Below are 21,515 nucleotides of genomic sequence, written 5' to 3'. Positions count from 1 at the left end.
AGAGCAAAACTCTAAAACCTTTGTCCAGTTGACCAAATAGTAACTCCTTATTTAAAACCTTATGAACTCAAGTCAACTCAACAAATTTCTAGCACTTCTGGGATGCTAGAAATGCATTACGAAAGTGCAGAATAACTTTGGACCACAGCAAAATATTTCAAAATAAACTGCTTCTGTTTTTTTAAGATTTTAAGACAATAAAAATGAGGTACAGTGATACATATACATTATAACTAGTGAAACTATTTAAGTGAGGCTAGACAAGAGTTGAAGTTGGTTAGCTGCGTAATAATTGCAATTCTGACAGTGGAAAGTGTAAGGATTTTACATAGTGTCTAAAAGTCCTAAAAGGTGATTTCACAATATATAACACAATAGAAACTAATATAAAAAAATACCCAAGTCCGAATGATGGCACCTACTTGTTTCATCTGGTGCTGGTTGGCCTTCCTTCACTGGTGTGGTACTCTCAGAGGAGGTGGAGCTCGCTTTTCCAGGAGCAGGTCTATGGCTGCTGTCCTGAGAGCTGGTGGGGTCTGTGAATGCATCCTGGGTGGAGTTTGAGTCCGAGAGCAGTACCACCTCACTGTCTTGACTGCGCTCTACACAATTCAAACAACAAAATCATGCTGCTGGTTGGCAATGAGCCAATCAATACACATAGACAGAAATATAAATATTCTTAAATTATCATTATATTAGTTAAAAATGTGCAATTATTGTGTATGTGATCATTCCTTGATAAACATTTTAAATAAGATGAGGTATAATTGTCATGTAAAAAAAAAAAAAAAAAAAAAACGCAAAATCTCAAATCCTTATTAGTGCACCACTGATGACACATTCATACTCTTGTTAAGATGAAGAGACACCGTTTTGTACCTTGTCAAAACCATGCCACCAACAGTTCAGTTAATTGCCACTGTTTGCAGGCTTAGCAAAAGCTAAACAAGGACAACAAGTTTTTAAGACTGTGGAATGCACAAACGAGTAAGCTGACAAAGTCAAATCCTAGTTTTAGAAATTGGGGGAGTGAGTTGCAGGATTAGAGGACCAGTACCATTTTTGGAAGCCAGCCACATTGCAGACCTGGGCAGGCAGTAATCATGGTCAAACTCTTGGGAGGCTGTTGAAGATATGGTGAGGGTGTTTTACCATCCAGCATTTTTACAGCCAACAGTTATTGTGTTCAAAAGCTAAAATGTGATACCACTCCCAAGAGAATTCGGACAAGCCCCTTTTGCATAGCTGTAACAGTGATGCTTCTGTATGAACTATTGCAAACTGTAACTGGCCACAGTTTATCCAGTTCAGTAAATAAATAGATGTGTGTGAGTCAGGTCCTTATATATTCATCTGATCACCTTGTGCTCCTTTGAAGATTCACCAAAAGGACACCTGCATACATGAATGCGCACATAGATCTACCATGTAAGTTTATTTCAAGCTGAGTTCCAAGTATGAGCTAGCTAAATCACCACTGACATGGTATTCTGAAACTAATTGAAGGTAATTAGATATTATGTCCAATAAGAGTGTCAGAGCTTTCATAAGAAGTTCACAGATTAAAAAATCTCAAAGGGTTGAATATGTTTTGGAAGCAATGATAGAATGTACCCCTGTTGTCTCAACCATTCACCCCATTATAACCACATGCATGAATGGCAAAGCAGGTGGTAAAAGCAAGCAGGCACAGAGGTAGCAGGCAGGTAGGCAGGAAGGAATCTGGACAGGGTGACCACAGGCTACATGGGCAATATGACGGCATTATTTACACAGCTAACTGCAACAAGGAAAAGATGTTCCACTGATCATTACACAAACCAACTACTGAATAAATGTAAGTAAGTCTGTAAAAAAGACTTTCTTAAATGTTTGTATGTAAGGAAGATCAAAATCCTACACCATAGAAAAGTACTGTTTGCTAGCACTCCCTGTTGAGCAAATAAAATATTTTCAATGAACTGAAGAACCCACTCGGATAACAGGTGAAACAAATTCACTCTAAAAGTTTTCCATTTGAAGGTTACAAGATTACATTATTGGATATTTAAAAATGTTTTGAAAGTATGTATGTATCACTATGCAATGTATGATCATTATTTTCTTTTCCCCAAGAGGCCTGAAATCTTTTTACTGAGTGAAAGAAATGTGCAATATAAAATCAGTATAAATCTTTTCACTGTATCCTAGCATGTGGTGATTAGTGTCTTTCTTTAGTAGTAGATACACAAAAACACATTCACTTGTCCAAGTTTGAAAGCAGCACAAGTTTTCTGACTTGTGTGAACCACTTTTGTGACAGACTGGGCACTATGTAAAATAAAGGGGTGAAATAATTCCTAGCCATATTGCCCATTTCACCACATCCCAATCACCCAGTTCAAAGGGGGATTATTGTAACTGAAACCAAAGCCATTAAGCATGGTGAACAGCGTTCTGTGCGCCCCCCAAAGGCCACGTGTCCCAGCGTGGACAGAGCATAGGGCCCAAACCCCAGAGACAGTGTCTAGGCCTGGGACTGTACCATCGGCCTGCTGCTCCTCATGCCGCTGTTGCTGCCACTGCTGCCGTCGGAGTGTTTTGCGTTTGGCGTAATCGTGGTCAGACGGCGTGGCCACATAAGGAGGGGATGTCAGACCTGGGGTGGCTGCCGACGGGAGGGACGAGCTTAGCACATTTCCTATGCAAACCGAGGAGCTGGTGAAATCCTCATCTGCTATGGAGACTGGCTTCTCCCTGAAAAAATGTCATGAGAATATTCCAAGTAAATCACCAATCAGGAGTACTGAACAGCATTCTGTTCAGGGTGCACATTGTAAACAAATCCAGAGCATTTCACAACATTTGTAGGTCTAAAATATATAAGCAAGATATTTCTATAATAAGATGGATATTGTTCTTGTGCAGTAATTAAAACCAGCCGTTACAATGTGATAATTCTGCCAAATCAATTGAGACACCAATTCAATTACAATTAATAGTACAGCCCTAACTGAGCAGCAATAAAGCCTGAAGATATAAGAAATTTCTATTTTCATTGGAAGCTTGGGAAGCTTGGGAATTTTGCATGGATTTATTTGACCTTTTTATAAAAGAAACAATAATAAATGTAACCATCTTTGTTGAAATAATCCTTATACATATTTTGGAGTATTACTGTTATATATCTCTAAAATGGCTTACTTTTCATTGGATCTCGGCACACTGGGCACACTTTTCTCTTCTCCTTTTGCAAATGGTCCTGTAGCAGCCTCCACCAACAAACTAAAGAAAAGCTCATGGTCCAAATCAGAGACACCACTCTCCAAAAGTTTTAGAATTGTTGCACTGAGCCGAAAATGTAGCTGTGAGAAACAATATAAATTTATCCAAAACATTATGAATTAGCTTTACATACATTTTCTAGACCAATTACTAGTACTTGTTTTTCTTTTTTCTCTTCTTTTCAAAAATGTTATACAAGAATGTTATGAATGAACAGCTAGTTTACCTCCAGGGCCTCCATAGCCAAGTCAGGAGGATTGTGATAGTGGATTTTCCGTGGGTATCTGGCAGCTTCTTCATGTAAATAGTTTGCAGACTATGAAATAAGACAGATGCTAATGACGCATTTAAATTAATATTAAACATCCATCCATCCATCCATTTTCGTCCGCTTATCGGGGCCGGGTCGCGGGGGGAGCAGCCTAAGCAGGGACTCCAGACTTCCTTCACCCCAGACACGTTCCAGCTCCTCCGGGGGACCCGAGGCGTAATATTAAACAATTAATTAATAATTCATTAATAATAATTAATTCATATTTTGGCAAGATAGAGCACTTAAGATGGGTCAGCGCCTTTTTCACCTGCCTCACAGTATCCTCTTCAGTCACTGACAGCAATTATAATTATTATTATTTACACATAAATGTTGCTGTGGGCCATTTTGTTTGATTCAATTAACTTGTTTAATTAGTAATGATTAAACAACATAGGCTAAATATTTATCTAAAAATACATGGGCATTGTCCATTTCAAAATACAGTGATTACTATGTTGGGTAAAATATGAAAAGTTAAGTAATTTCTCTTGTGGATCAATAACGGTTGTCCAAGTCGAATTCAATCCATATAGTCCAAATTACAAAATAGACAGATAGAAATGTAATATTATTAAATCACACAAAAGAGGGCAGACCACTGAAGTTTAATAGGTGGATGATGGAGTTCAAGATTTTCCAAAACTAATACTAATTTACAGATCTCTAATTATAATATGAACACAGTTAAACATATTCTTTGTTCTTTTACTGACCCCTAATGAAGGAACAATGTAACAGACTCAACAAATTTATGCCTTGTTCTTTTGCTTATTATTTATTGGCTTACTGAAAGATACAGTAAATATCATTCAAGTTAACATAATTTTATCAACCTGCCTAAAACATCTGCACAGCGTTACAGTGTATACCACATTTTTAGGAAAGCAAGATGTAGGCGTAGGCAGTATTTTGCATTTAAATGACAAAAATGGTGACCACTTACTTTTTTATAAAGCTGCAGATAGTCCACTGGAGGCTGCTTGCGTTTCTCTGCAATCTTTCCGAGCATGTAGTGAATGAGCCACTCCTCCTCATCACTGTCACCCTCACAACGGGAAGCACCCTGGAAACACTGCAGCGCTGTCTCCAACATGGAGTCTCTCCGCTCCTCCATCTGAGCACCACAAACACACAAGCAGGCCATTCATGAGTAATTTAGCTCACAGTGGCAGATCATCAGATAGATAAGCAAGCAACAAACTACAAGTGATGACATAGTGTTAGGATGCCATATTTGGTTGGTCAAATTTGGATCAGCTCTATTAGCTAGCAAGAACTCTTTCAACAGAGTAGACATTACCGTCTTCTTATAAAATAGCAGTGAAGTAATGTGAAGTTAATAAAAGCAGCACTAAAATAGGTATGAGACATTTTGCATTTGAATTTACCTATGCAGATCTTAAAAACAGTGGAACATTGAACTGAATAACTCCAGTCCATTAATGAATAATGTCAGTGATAACCTTAAGTAAACAAAAGAGTCACCTGTTTGACAACCTCTGAGGGAAGCTCATTGCGCCACTGTTTGAGCTGTCGAGAGGCAAAGGAGTGGAGTGCATATGAGATGGTCCCGTACTCAATCCACAGAGACAGGTTGGAACTGTCAATCTCAAGGGCTCTCTTAAAGCAGTTAAGTACTGCCTGTGAGTGTTTCCATATGGGCACATCACTTTTCAATTCATTGGAGTTGAGTTTTTCCTGAATACGGCTGGCCCTAGCTAAAGCCATACCCGCCCAAGAATCAAACCTGAAAGAAGACAGATTATATTTCTCATTGTGTTACAGACAACAATAGGGAAATAATCACATTGATAGAGGATAATCTGAATAACCTGTTTGGACAGACGCAGATGTCATGCATGTAGAACTTGATGGCTTTGGACTGCTCCTTGTTCTTGAAATGATAATCTGCAAGCAGGTAATACATTTCATTGATGATTGGTGGTGCTGGAGGAGTGCCCTCTGGAAAACCAGGGATCTTAAAAAACAAAACAAGTAAAATAAGTAAAGAAACAAAGACATTTAAGATTTAAGTCACATCAAAAATATAGGCACTGACCTTCTCATTATTGCCTTCAATATAGGCAGCTACCTCCTCCACATTCAGTGTTGGCGTGTCATTGATGGGAGCAATACCAGAAAATCTCCTGAGAAGATTGGCAAGGTCTGCCGACACAGTACTTGTCTTATAACTGTCAAACTCAGGCAATGACTTTGGTTTAAAATACTGGAACATGGACAGGGCATCACACCACATTAACTCAACCTAAAAAAAACAAAAAAACCAAACATATTTCATCATTATCCCCCAAAAATCTACATACAAAAGATGAGCTGCTTCACATTTATTCCTATGTATTGTAAGTACTGGTATATGGACAATGTTCATATGAGACCTCTGGTGGACAGAATATTACATTACAAAAACACAAATTGTGTCACTGTAAAGAGACTATGTTAAAGAACAGCGTAACAGATTAAAATCATTGTCAACTTAAGTATGATGTGAATAAGAAAGTTACCTGAGGACTAGAGTGGTCTTCAAGGTAGCGTGCTTTGCTCTTTTTACTGGGTAAGCATACAGGCAGTAAAAGCATTGTTCTAAAGCAACCTCCAATTCCTCTCTGTAGGGATGTGCCTCACTTTGGCAAGCAGCAGATTCTTTTTCCACAACACCAACCTACATAAAAATAAAAGTTTTCAAACATTTTTGCCTCATGTTGTGTAACACTGAAGCATCTTTTCAACAAATGCCTAAGGTAATGTAGCATCTGCAGAAATGTACAGCTATAACTTACAAAAAATTTGAGAAGTGCACCATTAGAATTGCAACACATTGAGCGGCGGCCAAGATACTCATGGGCAGTACTGAGAAGCATAAAGGAGGAGGGCAGCATGGGAGTGTCTGAGTCATCTATAAGAGACCTGACTGGGTTACACAACGTAAAAGGCATCAAGACATGGTCACTAAGGGAAAACAACCAGTGAACAAACCTTCTTCATCTCCCATAGACATGTGCTGTCTAAGCATGCAATCAAAAGCGGCTTCTTCGTGTTTGATAATGCGATATAAGATTATCCACGGCAGGACTGAGAAGAAAAATGGTTCCTTGGGGTCATCAGAAATGGCCATGCTAAGATCAATCAGCTGAAAAGAACATAACAGAGATAAGATCTAGACTTTAGATTAAGTGCTAGTTTGACATTTTTTTCTGAATTTCTGTTCACTGACAATGGCAATAAACATTCTGACTGAAGGTTAGACACCTGGGCTAGGACAGCTTCTAAAGAAGCTCTTCACCACTGTTTCCTGCCTACACTGATAAGTGGAAGTGCATGGAAGGCACATGAGGAACAAATGCTGGCTTCTGCCATTAAAGTTATTTTATCTCACATCATAAAGTTAAGATTTACATTAAATCAGTGGCTTATATTATATTATAATATATTATAATATAATGTAATATAATATATTATATTATATTATATTACATTATATCATATTATATTATATTATATATAAGTGTCTTTACCTGAATTAGATTGTTAGCCAGTCGAGCCATACTTGAGTAGCGGGGGACATTTTTAAGCAGTTCTGCATCTTTATTGAAACAGAGCTCTATGCCATCCAACAGCTTCCCAATGGTGTTGACCCACTCTTCTTTACTGGGATTAGAAGTGGGTGATGCAGATGTTAGCTGTTGTAGAGACTCGTTAAGGGAGAGCTCACTGTACTCCAAACACTGCTGGTATTCTTTCATCCTCAATAATGAGTTCTGAAAGAAAAAAACAAACAGACAAGCAACATCACACCAAACACCTTTATGGCATATATCAAAATGCCATGGTTACAGTGGAATGTTAGGTAGCAAAGCCAACCTGTAAAAGCATTAGTTGAGCAGGTCGTTCTGGTGCAGAGCTCACAAACTCTAGGGGCTTACTTCTGTTGCCATAATTAAGTGTGGGCTGCAACAAGAGCACAACAGAAGCGTAGTCTGCAGATTCAAAGAGACGCTGGATCTCCTCCAGAGACTGACAGCGCTCCAAGGACTTCAGCCTCTTGTCAATCTGTTAATGGAGTAGGAAAATGTGTCACTTTATTTGATTACATAATACTGAAATCTCACTTTGTGGTACAACATGTCATCAACCAATATGCTGCTTTTCCATTTTAAAATAAATACATGACCAAATAGAAAGTCCAACAAATGTGCATTTTGCTGTATTTCACCAAATAAACTCAATTTACTTGACATGCTGACTAATGTAATGCAATGTAAAACAGTATGTTTCAGAGATGTTCAAAGCTGTAATTAGCTGGTTTCATGACAGTAGCACAGTTACTTTCCTGTCACCATCTTAACAACACATTACTGACATACAACATGAAATAGCCAACCAAATCCCCACCTCCTCTACAGAGATGGTTGCGTCCATGCGTAGATTTGGCAGGGTGATTGTGTCATATTTTCCTTCTGAAGTCTTTGGTTTAGACTGGAGCCAGCTAAGACACTCATCGTAACTCTCGGAAGCCAACTCCATGTCTCCCTGATAAGAAACCATGAGTCTTTAAAAGGTGAGACTTGGGGCTGCTGAATCAAGTATGATAAGAAATAAACTGCCCAAAAGTCCATGAATACAGAACAAAGATTGCTGTACCTGCAGGGCCAAGTAGCGTGCCTTGAGCCAGTAGACACGCACCATGACATCAATCCAGTCGTCTTCAAAAAGGTCCTTTTGAGATGAACCTAGAGCCAGAATGAACAAATCGCCCTGATACTGCTGTCCAGGGGAATCGGAGTCAGCAGCTTCACTGCTGCCATTGATGCTGCTTCTTCTTGGTGAGACTAGTAAAATGAAAAGAAAATTATGCCATTACAGTTTATCAATAAAATACACTGGATGCTACTACATATAAATATTGTTTTGGAATCAATAAGCATTAACTCACCATTTTTACCCTTACTATGTAACCACTGCTCCAACTGAAGCTCCATACATGCCAAGCAGATAGTCAACATTTCCTGCAAGCACAAGTCAAAAGGATATAACTATCTTTTAAGAACACAACAAAAAGATTTCCTCCAATTTTAAATTTGTCAGTGAAAAGACATTTCCTGGGCAATGTATAATATTTTGCTGCTCTCTGTCACATCACATCTTAAAGGTTGTATAGAGGATTTTTTAAGGAAAGAGAAATACAGCGACAGTCCTTTTTTAAATGTTGTGCATGCGAAATAGAAATAATTTAGCGACCGATGCATCAGTTTTTAGACACTTTGTCTGCTTCAGCCGCGCCATCGCTGGAAGGAATTTCCAAGAATCACCTCAGTTTGGCTTTGCTCCTTTTCCCCTTCTCTTCTTCTTTCAGCGACCTCAAAAATTGACTTTCTTTTGCAGCGAACTGGTTGTGGACTCTCGTCGGCCATCACAACAAACTTTGTGCGAATTGCAAGGAAGCTACTGTTTTAAAAAGCCTCTAAGAACCGCTGCATAAACCACGTAATCCCCTCACGCTGACGAGTCAGTTACACTAGAAACATAGGGAGTTTGATTGACAACCTAACAGCCAATAGAAAATGAGGCAGCCTCGTTATCTATTGGCTGATGTTTATCTGGCCTCACTACGTCCACAGTTGATAGATTTTCATTCTTTTTTTTTTTTTTTGGTCATCATAATTACAAGGCTGCTGCGTCTCTGTAATGGTATTTTAAACTTTCATTGACAATTTGAAACTTTAAAAAAATCCTCCATACAACCTTTAAGCAAATTAACTACAAATTTAGAGGAGTTACAGGCAGAGAAGAGGAATACATCAAATTATTGATACTATTGTCAAAATAGTGCAAAAAGAGCTGAAGAAAAAATGTATCCAAGGTTGAAAAATGATATTACTGCATGTTTGTGGGTAATTTTACAGTCCTTTCACATTGGGCTGATACTCAGCTGATACACATTTCCCTTGGTTTACAAAAACATCTTCTGCTAATCATTATCGATATATTCAAAACAAATGCATAAATAAAAATCACAAATTGAGTGTGTACCCTGATGTGTTGGTTACTGCAGTCCCGGAGCAGTGGGTTGGGGAGACCAGTGCTATGCTTCCTCCAGGTCTGGTACACCTCCAGTACCACAGAAGTCAAACCACGAGGCCAGTTCTCCAAAAACCTCTGACCAACAGCTTTGAGATAACGCATTAGCAGATCAAGAATACCTCCATTGTTCATGCTGTTCAGCAGGAAGTTACGGACATCCTGTTTTTCTATGAAACCAAAATACAATGTGTAAATACACTGCAGTTATTTTCAGTACTGCCTTGGTGACACTTTGCTTACCAGTTTCCATGTATTCTATAATGTCCACCTGCATGCAGCCACTTTGTATTTGCTGTAGATCTTCCTTGCCATTGCACTGTGCATCAAGATTACTTAAACTCTCATCATCATCTGGGTCAAACTTCTTCAATCTAAATGGAACCAACCAAATCACTAATCAATTACAGTTCATACTATGTTATAATATCTGCGTATAAGTACCTCGACGGTAGAAATTTGAAAAGCAGTTCCTGGAAATCTATTTTCTCTTCCTTTTTGCATTTCGTGTTTCTGACACGAGCTGAGCGCCTCTTTGCTGTATCTACATTTTCGTCAGTTGTGCGCTTTCTTTTTTGTGGCTTCTTTACTTCCATTATTGAGGCTGTGGAAACATTACAAGATTATCGTTTAAGAAAATGTGCATGCGTGTACAAGAAAGGCTTGGCTACTTCAAACTCACCAACAGATGGTACTGTGGTGGAGGCCACCTCAACAGTGGTGAGAGTGGGAATAATGGGAGGTTGAGAGCTGGTTTGTGGTGTCACTACTGGTTCAGAAAAAGTAAGAGGTGGAAGAGAAGAGCTTGGGCTGCTGCTGACAGCAGTAGTTTGGCTGATGCTCACTGGACTTTTTGGCTGAGGCAGATTTTCAAGAAAGTTGGGATCACGGTACTCCGACAAATCAATTCTTCTTCCTAGACTGGGTCTAGGTGGTTCACAGGTCGTCTGATGTCTGTACATTGCTAGTAGGCTTTCACCCACATGCTTCCAGCTAAACAACAACAGGAAAGTAAACCTTTTATGTAAACTTTAAAATATGACATTGTTGCACTTACGAGAGACAGCGAATAGGTTGAATCAGGACAAGATCTGCTGGTGGTTCACAGTATGAGAGAGCCCGCCTTCGTCTCCTTAACTCCAAGGCCTCTTCTACAATAGACTTACGCTCTTCATCCTCCACTTCAACATAGTGAATAGACATCTCACTGCAAAGAGGACAAATACATCTTTATTTAGATTCATGTAATAAAATAACAGCATAGTTATTGTATTAACTAATTCACCATTTTTTAAACATCTGAGTGGTATCTCTTCTCAGACTAGGCTGTTCTGCAAATATCTTCTCCTTTAGCACCAGCGCTTTAGTGTAACAGTGATCTTTCTCAAGTGCTTTTGCAATAAAGTACAAACAACCTGAAAAGACAGCGTACAATAAATGTAGTTACATACATGACCACAGCAGCAAAATGTTGAATTAAGTTACATGCAAACATTTAAACATACATGTGTAATCACAGAGAGTGTATAATATAGTAATGAGATTATCCAGACAGGGCCAATGGTCTGGGTTACAGTGTAACCCCTCTTCAAAAGCATGGCGGGCCAAGGGAATACGAACAAGGCGCACAGCCACCAGCCCAATCTTATACCACATGTTTACGTCAGTGGAGTCCAGCATCACTGCCTAAAAAATAAATATGTAACTAATTATTGACAATCAACAGTAAGCACATTATTGTTATGTAGGCACTTCTTTGTTACCTCTAAGTAGAAGTCCATGGCTGTCTCAAGATCATCCCTCGAAGCGGCCATACTCGCCAAGTTTTTGAAAGTTGAATACTTCAGCATAAGACCAGGATGCTTAAGAGCCACTCTTTGATCCTCTGCTGGCATTGCCTTAAAACATAAGCCATTGTCAAAATTATGACTGTTATTATGCAAGACTCATTCAATATTACTGACACTTTAGCTATTTAGGGAGTTATCAATAGTTACCTCTTTAAGCAATGGAGTTTTAAGAAGCTCATGATAAGCCTTCGCAGACTCCTCAAACTTGTCGTGTTTTTGCAGATCCAAAGCCTTATGATATAAAGCAAAAGCTTCGGCTTCCTGTAAAATAAATCAGTTTATAGACATTTATAGAGCACATTGACCTTATATATTTCCTTACAATATTGTCTGTACCTGAGCCTCTTTGGTCTGACTCTTTGAACTTTTCAAAGGGTCTTGAGACTCATCTGCCGCTGACAAAGAAGCATTCAATGCTGCTATACGAATCTGGGCATAACAACACAAGGTGCATAGAGGAATAACAGTGCATTAATGATCATATTAAGAATCGAATTACATGTAATGAAATGCATTCACTGTTAAAAATAACAGAATGCGCTACTCTATTATCAAGTGTTTTTCTTACCATTTTGGTCAATTTGGTAGCTGTTCGTCCCTTGGCTATTTATCAGAGATAATATCTGGAAAAACACAATGCAACGACATAAACATACGTCATTTAACATCCCTTACACAGACAGACAGATCGAGACCCCATGATATGGGATAACCCTCGGAGAAATGTGCTAATTTGCATCTAATCAAATGTAGAAAGCAGTCGTGAATGGGATGCTTTAAAATGACCTAACAATATCAGCAACGTTCAAGGACAGTCGTAAAGATGGGTACATGACGACAGCACAAAATAACATCTGCACAGTACTTTTTGATAACGTTAGCTGCATAGCATCTTATCTGAGCTAGCCACAATGTAGGGATGTACAAAGATATGCAACTGGACCTACCATTCATTGCCGATTTTGCAGTAGTGATAGCACTTTAATGCACAAAAGCATCAAGCGTCAAAGCTTCAAAAATCAAGCCCAGCAAATACAAATTCGCAACTTCACATTTTCATCATATTCCTTTGTTGTTTGTCATGCTGGCTGCTGAGACACTTTACGTCACGACGTGACACTTTGCAACGCGCCAAGTAACAAAATGCGCCCTGATTGGTTAAACAGTTGAGGGCGTTTGTATCTGGCCAATAATATCAGCAAGTATAAGAAACCGTTTTATCCAAAATGGTTAAAGATGCTTCAAAGATGTGGTACACTGGGTGGATGCACCTTTTGAAGATAAATAAATAAAGATAAATAATCACAGGCTTTAGACCTATAAGTACCCCGCAGTTGTAGTTTTACATTCATAAGCTTCCAAGAGTCTATGTTAGCAATCTAATTAGGCTAACTAATTAGACAGGTAACATTTCCCTCATTATTAAAAAAAAGTATTTATAATAAAGGGCAATAGTTTGCAAATTGGGAAAATAAAATTAACTTAAATAAATCCAATACAAAATAGAGTGCATGCATATTTATAACCAGTAGGGGTCATACTTTTATTAAATTGCTAGATGAATATTTTAAGTTCTAGGCTTTGATTTAGCATCAAATGTTCTGTGACAACTTAATTTTTGGATTTGGCTGCAGTAATGGGTAAATGAACAGTTTTACTTTTCTTTTTAGCCCATTCAGAAAACCTGACTATATTAGGGAGTTATGGATACAATAGAGAAAGTGTTGAACCATGAACCAGCTTTAATGAGAGCAATAATAATAGGACAATAGAAACAGGACTGATTCATTCCTTTCTGTCCTCAGTGACCCTTCTGTTGCAGCTACTTACAGCTCCATCACTTCGGCTGCTCAATGCACTCTCATCCTCACCCCACCCCATCTCTACTTGGCTGGGGATGACTGGCTGGCACCATTTTCTATTCCCTTCAAGTCAGCAAGCCTGCAGAAAAAAAAAAAAAAAAACAGCTTACGTCACTGTCATTACAGACTTTATAAAAGCTCTTGTAATGCAGATACACTGTGTAGTCAAGACTAGAGCAGCCCATCTACAATCATGTCTTCCCGCGGCTTAGACCCTTTTTATCCATCCACTTACAAAAGAAGAGTGGTTGGGCTCCATGCAAGATATGATGGAGGAATAGGATCAAGGTCCACTTATTCAAGCTACTCTGCCCCTTTTTCTTTTGCTTCATCACGCAGAAGTTATCCCATGCACAGCCGTGTTATTTCTAGCCCTGTACCGCTTTCTGCACCGGTGACTGCAGCTGTGACCGATTTACGTCTTGACCAAGCAGCCCAGGTCAGCTCTGAGTTCAAAGTTTTGAGGACCCAAGAAAAAGCTGAGCTGCAGGACCTCAATGACCGCTTTGCCAGTTTTATTGACAGGGTGCATGATTTGGAGCAACAGAATAAGCTATTGGAGACTGAGCTTCTGCTACTTAGACAAAGGCAGACCCAGCCATCCAACTTGAGGGCCCTTTATGAGCAAGAGATCCACCAGCTTCATGCAGTGCTAGATGGAGCCAGAAGTGAGAAGCAAGCAGCCCAGGATCACAAGGACCAACTGGAGCATGTGTTTCAAAACATGCAAAAGCAATATGAAGATGAAGTCCTGGCCAGAGAGGAGGCAGAGGGGCATATGATGAATGCTAGGAAGGGAGCAGATAAAGCAGCATTGGGGCAGGCTGAGTTGGAGAAGAAGGTTGGGAATCTCCTGGATGAGCTTGATTTCTTGAAGCGTGTATGTGAGAGCGAGATGGCCGAACTCCAAGCTCATATCCACTACACTGCGGAGGTGACAGTAGAAATGGAGGTAGCCAAACCAGACCTCTCCACCTCTTTGCGGGACATTCGACTCCAGTATGAGAAGTTGGCCCAGCACAACCTGCAGTCAGCTGAGGAGTGGTTCACCAACAAGATCAAAGTCATGACTGTGGGCAGCGCACATGACACAGAAAGTGCCAGAAGTGCCAAAGATGAGGCCGGAGAGTATCGCAGACTGCTCAATGCCAGATCCCTGGAGATTGAAGCCTGTAGGGAAATGAACCAAGCTCTGGAAAACCAAATACAAGAAGTGGAGGAGAAACAAAGTGCTGAAGTTCAAGCACTTCAGGTCAGATACAACTCAAACAGACAATGCGTAGCAAAAATACTTGAACATAATCATTGCTAAATGCTAGGATTATTTAAAGTCACGTCTAATGAATATAGGTCTAAAACAGCTAATTTTAAACAAATAATAAAATACAATAAAATGTGATGTATGTTAAACTAAAAATAAGCTCCACTAAGATAGGTACCACCACTGCCCAAGTTCATTTGTGAATAATTTATAATATATTGTCTTTCTCTTTACAGGATACCATAAATCAATTGGAGGATGACCTCCGGGCAAACAAAGCTGACATGGCTCATTATTTGAAAGATTATCAAGAGCTGCTCAATGTGAAGATGGCTTTAGATATTGAGATTGCAGCATATAGGTAACAACTTAAATTTGTAAAGTGTAAACTTTTTCTCTTTTTTGTTATTAGTTTTTATATTTTATTAATTTCTATTTGATCTATTTGTTGTGTATAGTAGCATTTATTTAGCTTGCATTTTTCACTTGATTGCGAGCTACAGTAAGTCTAAACATGCATTGCAATCCTCAATATCATGAAGAACACCTTGTGAATGTGATGTACCTTGTATGTCAGGAAGTTGCTGGAAGGTGAGGAGAGCCGTTTGAATGTGTCAGTTCCAGCTCACAGTGTCTACTCCCAGACCGTGTACAGCAGTCCCCCATATGGCCAACTTCTGCTCTGCTCTGCTCCTCCTGGTGGTACTCTGCTTTGCTCCTCCCGGTGGTACTCATCCACACTTTCCACCGAGGAAAAAATATCCTCCAGCCAGGCACAGCAGGCAGAGACCAGTCCACCCAATGAGCCTGAAGAGGAAGATGGGGAGGAAGATGGGGAGGAAGATGGAGAGGAGGTAGTGATCAAGATGGTTCAATAAAAATTTTTGTTTGGGTATTTTTTTACACTAAATATTGAGTATTATCTGTTCAGAGGATGGAACCAAAGGAAGAAGAACAAGAAGAAGCAGGGGATGAAGGTACAATTTGTTTACACTCTTTAATACACATACGCTTATAACCATTTTTAAATTTGTCTTTACCATTTCTAACAGGAGAAGAGGAAGAACAAGTAGAAGAAGGGGGTAAAGGTACAGTTTAACACTCTAATACACATGCGCTCATAACCAGTTTTAAATTTGTCTTTACTGACTCTAAACAGGAGAAGAGGAAGAAAAAGTAGAAGAAGAGGGTGAAGGTATAATTATTTATAGTTAATAGATACATTCATGCCTGTTTTTTAAATTTGCCTTTACTTGACTCTTTTTTTCATCTCAAACTGAAACAGAACAGACCGAGGAAAATGCTGGGGAAGGTAACTATCTTGATGTCTTAAATATTTTGCAAAGCAATAAATAATACAGCTCCAATTCCAACAGCAAGACCAGAAGCACAAATTGGTTGTGACACACTGGGCTAGTGGGATATGTGTGTCCTACAGTTTGTTATCCAGTTTACACCACTGATTTTATATTGAATTGTATAATGACAATAATGAGTGAGGCAGATGGAAACATATAATTTGTTAATATAGTATGTTCCACTTGAATGATCTTAAAAATACACCCATGTGCCATATTTCTAAAGAACCTTTGTACTTGATTCAGAAAATGTAGAAGCAGAGGATGAAATCCATGATGGTGATGATGGAGATGGAGGGGATGGAGGTGAACAGGAAGAGGAAAAAGAGGAGGATGGTGACGGAGAAGTAGGAGATGAAGGGCAGGAGGAAAAGGAATCCAAAGAGTCAGTGGAGACTGAGAAGAAAACTGAAACAACAGATCAAAAGGTGTAACTTTTCCTGCTGTAGATCTATCTACCAGTGATTCTCAAACTTTGAATTTCAAGCACCACTGTAGAAAATACCAGGATTTTCAAATGTCAGCATTTTCAAATATCAGCATAATATACAATGGCCCTACATCTCAACTCATCCAGAAGAATGTCCCACTGAAGTGGCTGGCCTTACAGCTTACACCAGGCTTATTTTGTTTGTTTATGAGTTTGTTTTATATTGTTCATTTAGGTTCCAAACTAATGCATCGTTTCCATTTTTGTCTATAGTGAGTAAGCTACATGTGGATTCAAACATAAGCCTGGCTTACTAAGGCATTAGCCTTAAGACAAAAGTTACACTGCCATCATGTTTAACAATTGAGTTAACCTCAACCAAACCAAAATGAATCAAAATGAAACTAAATGAGGGTTTGACCTGTTCTCGACTTTACAAAATGCACCACAGTTTAAGAACCAGTGGTTTGAACTGAATCTGTGAAAGTTATATATTAGAGTGAAGGCAAGCAACCGCCTCTGTGTATACACAGTTTCGAAGGAAACTGATCAATGTCCCTAAAGCCTTAAAATAACTATGCTATAGTCCTGGGTGCTATAAATAAAATGGTATATCAAAATGTAATAAATCTTGAGACCATTTAATTTGTCATTGCCTTTATTTCTTTACCATACAATACTGCAGGTTACACAGATACACCTATTTTTTGCATATTACCCATAAATAATCATTATAATCATTCCCCTAAAGCCACATGCAATATTCAAATTAACTCCTTTCTACTTCTGAGACATTCCATAATTGAGGGTAATGGAAAGAGCATACATCTAAAATTTTAAAGTGTGTAGCAGTATTTGTAAGAATAAATCAGTTCACAATTGTGGCCGAAAGCACAGCAAAGCAGCCGAGTCAGCAGCTTTGGACTGTTTACCAAACCAATCCGTAAAATGAGAATGCATTATTTTACACATATTAGCGACCAGAAAGGGCATCTTATCGAACAAAATTGTAAATTAGCTGTCATCTTGTGCTTGGGGCTATTTTTTTCCAGTGTGCAGACAAAAGAAAGGGGAGGTCTGTATTTGAGCAGCAGTCAGCAAGTCGTCTATGCCCGGATACTATACAGTGTCTGGGAGATCACAGAGCTGACACCAGTGCTTTTTTGCTTCTCCCACATCACTGTCCATAAATCACCCAATGCACACTGGGCTCTGTGACTCAGCTGCACCAAAGGAGTCTGGCTAAGCGTCAACTCAGGCAAGAGGATGGCAAGGGAAGGAGACAGAGGGGGGCACATTTCATTATTGCATTAGTGAAGGAGAGGGGAGGTGCAGTGAGGATACAGGCAGTGTACTAAACCTTGATGGAGGACAGACACATTTTTATATGCAACTAAAGAGGCGGGTACACCAGGGGCTTCCTCTAGGTCGCTATTCTAAAAGGCAAGTTGACCATATAAATTAACTGAAACACGTAAAGTTCGCTTTTTCTCCATAAGTACAACATACTGGATTTAAAATGTGTAAGATGATGCATGTAACAAATAGCAATGTCTGTAATGCACATGTTTGCATCTAGGTTTACTCACATGTACAAACCAGGGTCATTCATAAGGTGTGTGAATTAATCATATGGTATATATGCCTATTATATCGACCTTCCCTCAGATTCATGCATGTTTGAGTAATCCTGTATTAACACTAATTCAAATCTGTGTCAAATTGCCTTCCTATGGCATTCACTCAATTTTTTACAAATATTAGAACTTTAAAAAGTACTCAGCAACACATTACATGCTTGTGTAAAAAGCTCAGCCACAGAGGTAATCTTTGTGTCCATCCCGAACCTTAAACTGAAACAGAACAATGCAGTCCCAAGGGTCAGATTGATCAGATTTAAGTGTGAAATACACATAAATCACATATTTTTGTCCTAACCTTGTTATTCTGTTGTACTCCACTGCTTTTGAATTGATTTGTATAATGGCAATAATAAGTAAGGCAAATGAAAAAATATCACTCTGTTCCACTTGAATGTCTCTCAAAGAAATCCACTTGAAGCCCATGTGCCACTTTTCTAAGCAATCTTAGATTAGATGAATTTTGACAATGTAAAAGCAGAGGGTGAAGACCATAATGGCGATAATGAAGATGTAGGGCATGGAGGTGAAGTGGAAGAGGAAAAAGAGGAGGATGGTGAAGAAGAAGTAGGAGATGAGAGGCAGGAGTAAGAAGAGACAGAGAAGAAGAATACGATTGAAACAGCAGATAATAATAGGGTTATTAAAAAAATAAAATAAAATTTCTAACTATAGATCAACATTTTGTACCAGTGATTCAAATTTTATGCTTTTTCAAAATGTGCACAAACTAATTTTAATACCGCATTTGTTGAACTTGACACAAACTCTAAGATTAATAATATAACTTAGATTACATAAGTTTCAGTTTTAGTCAAATTAGAGTGGTACAAAAATGAGTCCAATCCACTGAAAATCTCAGAGGAAAACTACATTTTAGGCTGCAAATGTGGAATTGAATAAGCATTCAGCCAGAGGTCAGTCTAATGACTTATTCCACAGGTGTCCATTAGACAGTCAGATACAAAAGGGTGTGACTTAAAACAAGCCCCTTCCCATCTCCTGCTGTCAGCAATGGCACTACATGGAAAAGAAATGACATGAGACCTGAGAAAGAAAATTATTTCTTTTTTCTTTACTTATTAGTAAGAATACTGTTGCAAAAGTGGTTCAAAAATTTAAGAAAGATAGAACTGCAATAATCTCAGAGAGATGTCCAGGTCGGCCATGAAAGTTAACACCCTGACAGGAGCGTCTTCTGATGAGAAGGGTTGAAGAAAATTGGCAGGCAATTATCTAAAGAAGTAGAGAGCCAAAGTGGGGTGACAGTTTCCCGTGACACAATATGCTGTATAGAGAGGAGGAATGGCATGCATAAGTTTTGTCCAGTCACAAAAAAGCACGTCTAGAGTTTGCCAGGGCTCATGCTGGCAAAGAAGGCTACTAGGACTTTATACTCTGGAGTGATAAGAGCAAGATCTATCTTTTTGGAACTGAAGCCTTAAAAGCTGTATGGTATCTAAAAGGTGAGGAATACAAAAAAAAAAGTATGGTACCTACGGTGAAACATGGAGAGGGTAGTGTCCTTATGTGGTGTTGCATGAGTGCTGCTGGTGTTCCATTGATGGCATCATGAATTCAGAAATGTATTGCTCTATACTGAAAATGAAGATGCTTCCATCACTTTTGGTCGTCGTGCACTTTTCCAACATGACAATGACCCTTAACATACATCTAAGGCCAGTGCTGGCTTTCTGAAGAGGAACAGGGTAAGATTGATTCAGTGGCCAAGTATGTCACCAGATCTGAACCCAATTGAATATCTTTGGGGAATTCTGAAGAAACAAGTTGAGCATCCATCAAAGACGTCACTGCTGAAGAATGGAAAAAGATTGGCGTTGCCAAACGTTGCCAACTTGTTTATTCCATGCCTAGAAGACAAATTTTTGCACCAACCTAATTTGACTAAAACTGAAAATTATTTAATCTAAGATATATTATTGACCTTAGTTTTTTGTTCATATTCAGTCACAGTGGTGGAAGATAACAAAGTACAAAAGTAAAAAGCTAAATATCTAAGTACAAACTTAAGGTATCTGTACTTTACTTAAGTACATTTTACAGTGGATTTTTTTTACTTTTACTTCACTAAAATCTACTTTTATTTGGGTAACTTCTTTCCCTTGTATCTGTACTTTTACTTAAGTAACAAAATTGAGTACTTCATCCACCACTGGTCAGTCACTGAAATGCGTATGATCAAGACTCCTCAGTCACAAATGTGTTAAGATGCATTAGATCTTGTTCAGATCAGACAAGGCTGGAGACACAGTTGCATGTCAACATAACATAGAAACTGCCTCCACCTTTACCCCTGTCCTGAATTCACCTCACCCCTAGCAGCCACACAATACCATCTTCCTCCTTCCGTTGCTCTGTATTGCAACAGAGAGCCATTCCAGCAGCACTATAATCATTGGGAATTCTACTTTGCAATAAATTTTCCTTAGGCATGCACATCCCTTTAGACTTACGTCAAATGCGATAAAGCAATACTGTAAATGTTTTTCCTACTGATTAGAAAGGTACTGTGGCACCAAGATAATATTCTATTGCTTATAAGTAAATTCTGCAGTGCCCAGTATAAGAAAACTCATATACACATGCTCATATATATAGTTTGTGTTCCTCATGGGAGTCCAAAAGCTTATCTTATCTGAATATGCTCTGGAGCCTAAGTCCCTATATGAAACTTGGGTAATTTTTTTAACATTTCATCTTCTTCCAAAGTTTGGGTTTTATTCCCTTTCTATTTAATGTGACACCTTTAGAAAGAGACTGAGGTATATTTCCTATATAAGTCAATGTCTCTCTTGTGGGAACAGCACAAGTCTATGTGAGGTACATCTCTAAAGTCCAATACAGAAATGTCTAACTCTCAAACAAACTAAACAATAACATAGTTTATACTTATTACCTAGGTTTTCTCAGTAATAAACTTTATACAGTTGTGTAATAATCCATTTATATAATTATGTATAATTTATAACATTTAGTTTGCTTTAAAATACTACTTGACAAGGTTGAATGTACTGTGTGCAGTGGCAATACATAAATGGAACTGAAATGTGGTGTTATTTCAGGCAAAGCTACTTTTGTGAATTGTGTTGACACTGACAATGGTAATAAAATTTATTCTAATTCTGAGAACATCTCCATGGAAACAAGCAGGCAGCGGACCTTCCACCAGGAAAGTTAGTACACCTTTAAGAAGCATCAGCAAGGGCACTTTATAAGATGAATAAGATGATTTATCACTAAGAATGGACAAGGAAAGGATTTAAACAACAATCAACACTGCAACTGTACAAAAGAATGACTTTCCTTTCTAGCATACAAATATGAAATTTAAATGAATTTAAAAATGTAATGCAATCTGAGAGGGAGCAAGGGTCTTGAGTTGTTTTGTTCTTTTGTCCATATCTTGACCTTTGA

The 21,515-nt window shown here is 38.6% G+C and overlaps 2 protein-coding genes across 4 annotated transcripts in view; one reads left to right on the top strand and one right to left on the bottom strand.

Moving 5' to 3' along the window:
* Nucleotides 1-12,639, bottom strand: part of cabin1 (calcineurin binding protein 1) — a 29,063-nt gene extending 16,424 nt beyond the window's left edge. The window contains 29 exon segments of the mRNA XM_055161521.1: nt 423-602; nt 2,528-2,739; nt 3,187-3,347; nt 3,494-3,583; nt 4,527-4,697; nt 5,069-5,330; nt 5,416-5,561; nt 5,643-5,849; nt 6,106-6,158; nt 6,161-6,263; nt 6,382-6,512; nt 6,578-6,731; nt 7,117-7,359; nt 7,463-7,651; nt 7,994-8,131; nt 8,243-8,430; nt 8,535-8,607; nt 9,632-9,849; nt 9,923-10,053; nt 10,124-10,283; nt 10,362-10,672; nt 10,737-10,886; nt 10,965-11,094; nt 11,185-11,365; nt 11,443-11,577; nt 11,677-11,790; nt 11,866-11,958; nt 12,098-12,152; nt 12,477-12,639. Coding sequence (XP_055017496.1) covers nt 423-602; nt 2,528-2,739; nt 3,187-3,347; nt 3,494-3,583; nt 4,527-4,697; nt 5,069-5,330; nt 5,416-5,561; nt 5,643-5,849; nt 6,106-6,158; nt 6,161-6,263; nt 6,382-6,512; nt 6,578-6,731; nt 7,117-7,359; nt 7,463-7,651; nt 7,994-8,131; nt 8,243-8,430; nt 8,535-8,607; nt 9,632-9,849; nt 9,923-10,053; nt 10,124-10,283; nt 10,362-10,672; nt 10,737-10,886; nt 10,965-11,094; nt 11,185-11,365; nt 11,443-11,577; nt 11,677-11,790; nt 11,866-11,958; nt 12,098-12,100 — 4,327 coding nt within the window. The 5' untranslated portion in view covers nt 12,101-12,152; nt 12,477-12,639.
* A 945-nt stretch (nt 12,640-13,584) lies between these two features.
* LOC110163301 (neurofilament light polypeptide-like) lies at nt 13,585-16,444 on the top strand. 3 transcript variants are annotated; one of them, XM_055161739.1, is made up of 7 exons: nt 13,585-14,643; nt 14,889-15,013; nt 15,230-15,506; nt 15,584-15,629; nt 15,708-15,740; nt 15,815-15,847; nt 16,269-16,444. In XM_055161739.1, exons 1-7 carry the CDS (start codon nt 13,585-13,587, stop codon nt 16,442-16,444), a joined length of 1,749 nt encoding a protein of 582 aa, XP_055017714.1. The 3 variants fall into 3 exon arrangements, with proteins under 3 accessions (XP_055017714.1, XP_055017715.1, XP_020783889.2); XM_055161740.1 differs by lacking the exon at nt 15,708-15,740 and having other exon boundaries at nt 15,599-15,629; nt 15,812-15,841; nt 16,257-16,444; XM_020928230.2 differs by lacking the exon at nt 15,708-15,740 and having other exon boundaries at nt 15,230-15,509; nt 15,599-15,629; nt 15,812-15,847; nt 16,272-16,444.
* The last annotated feature ends 5,071 nt before the right edge of the window (nt 16,445-21,515 follow it).

This window comes from Boleophthalmus pectinirostris, unplaced genomic scaffold, assembly GCF_026225935.1.
Source record: "Boleophthalmus pectinirostris isolate CB_2022bp ecotype Guang Dong unplaced genomic scaffold, ASM2622593v1 HiC_scaffold_4, whole genome shotgun sequence".
NCBI lineage: Eukaryota > Metazoa > Chordata > Actinopteri > Gobiiformes > Gobiidae > Boleophthalmus > Boleophthalmus pectinirostris.
Note: the sequence above shows the minus strand (reverse complement) of the source record. Positions and strands in the feature narration are given on the sequence as shown.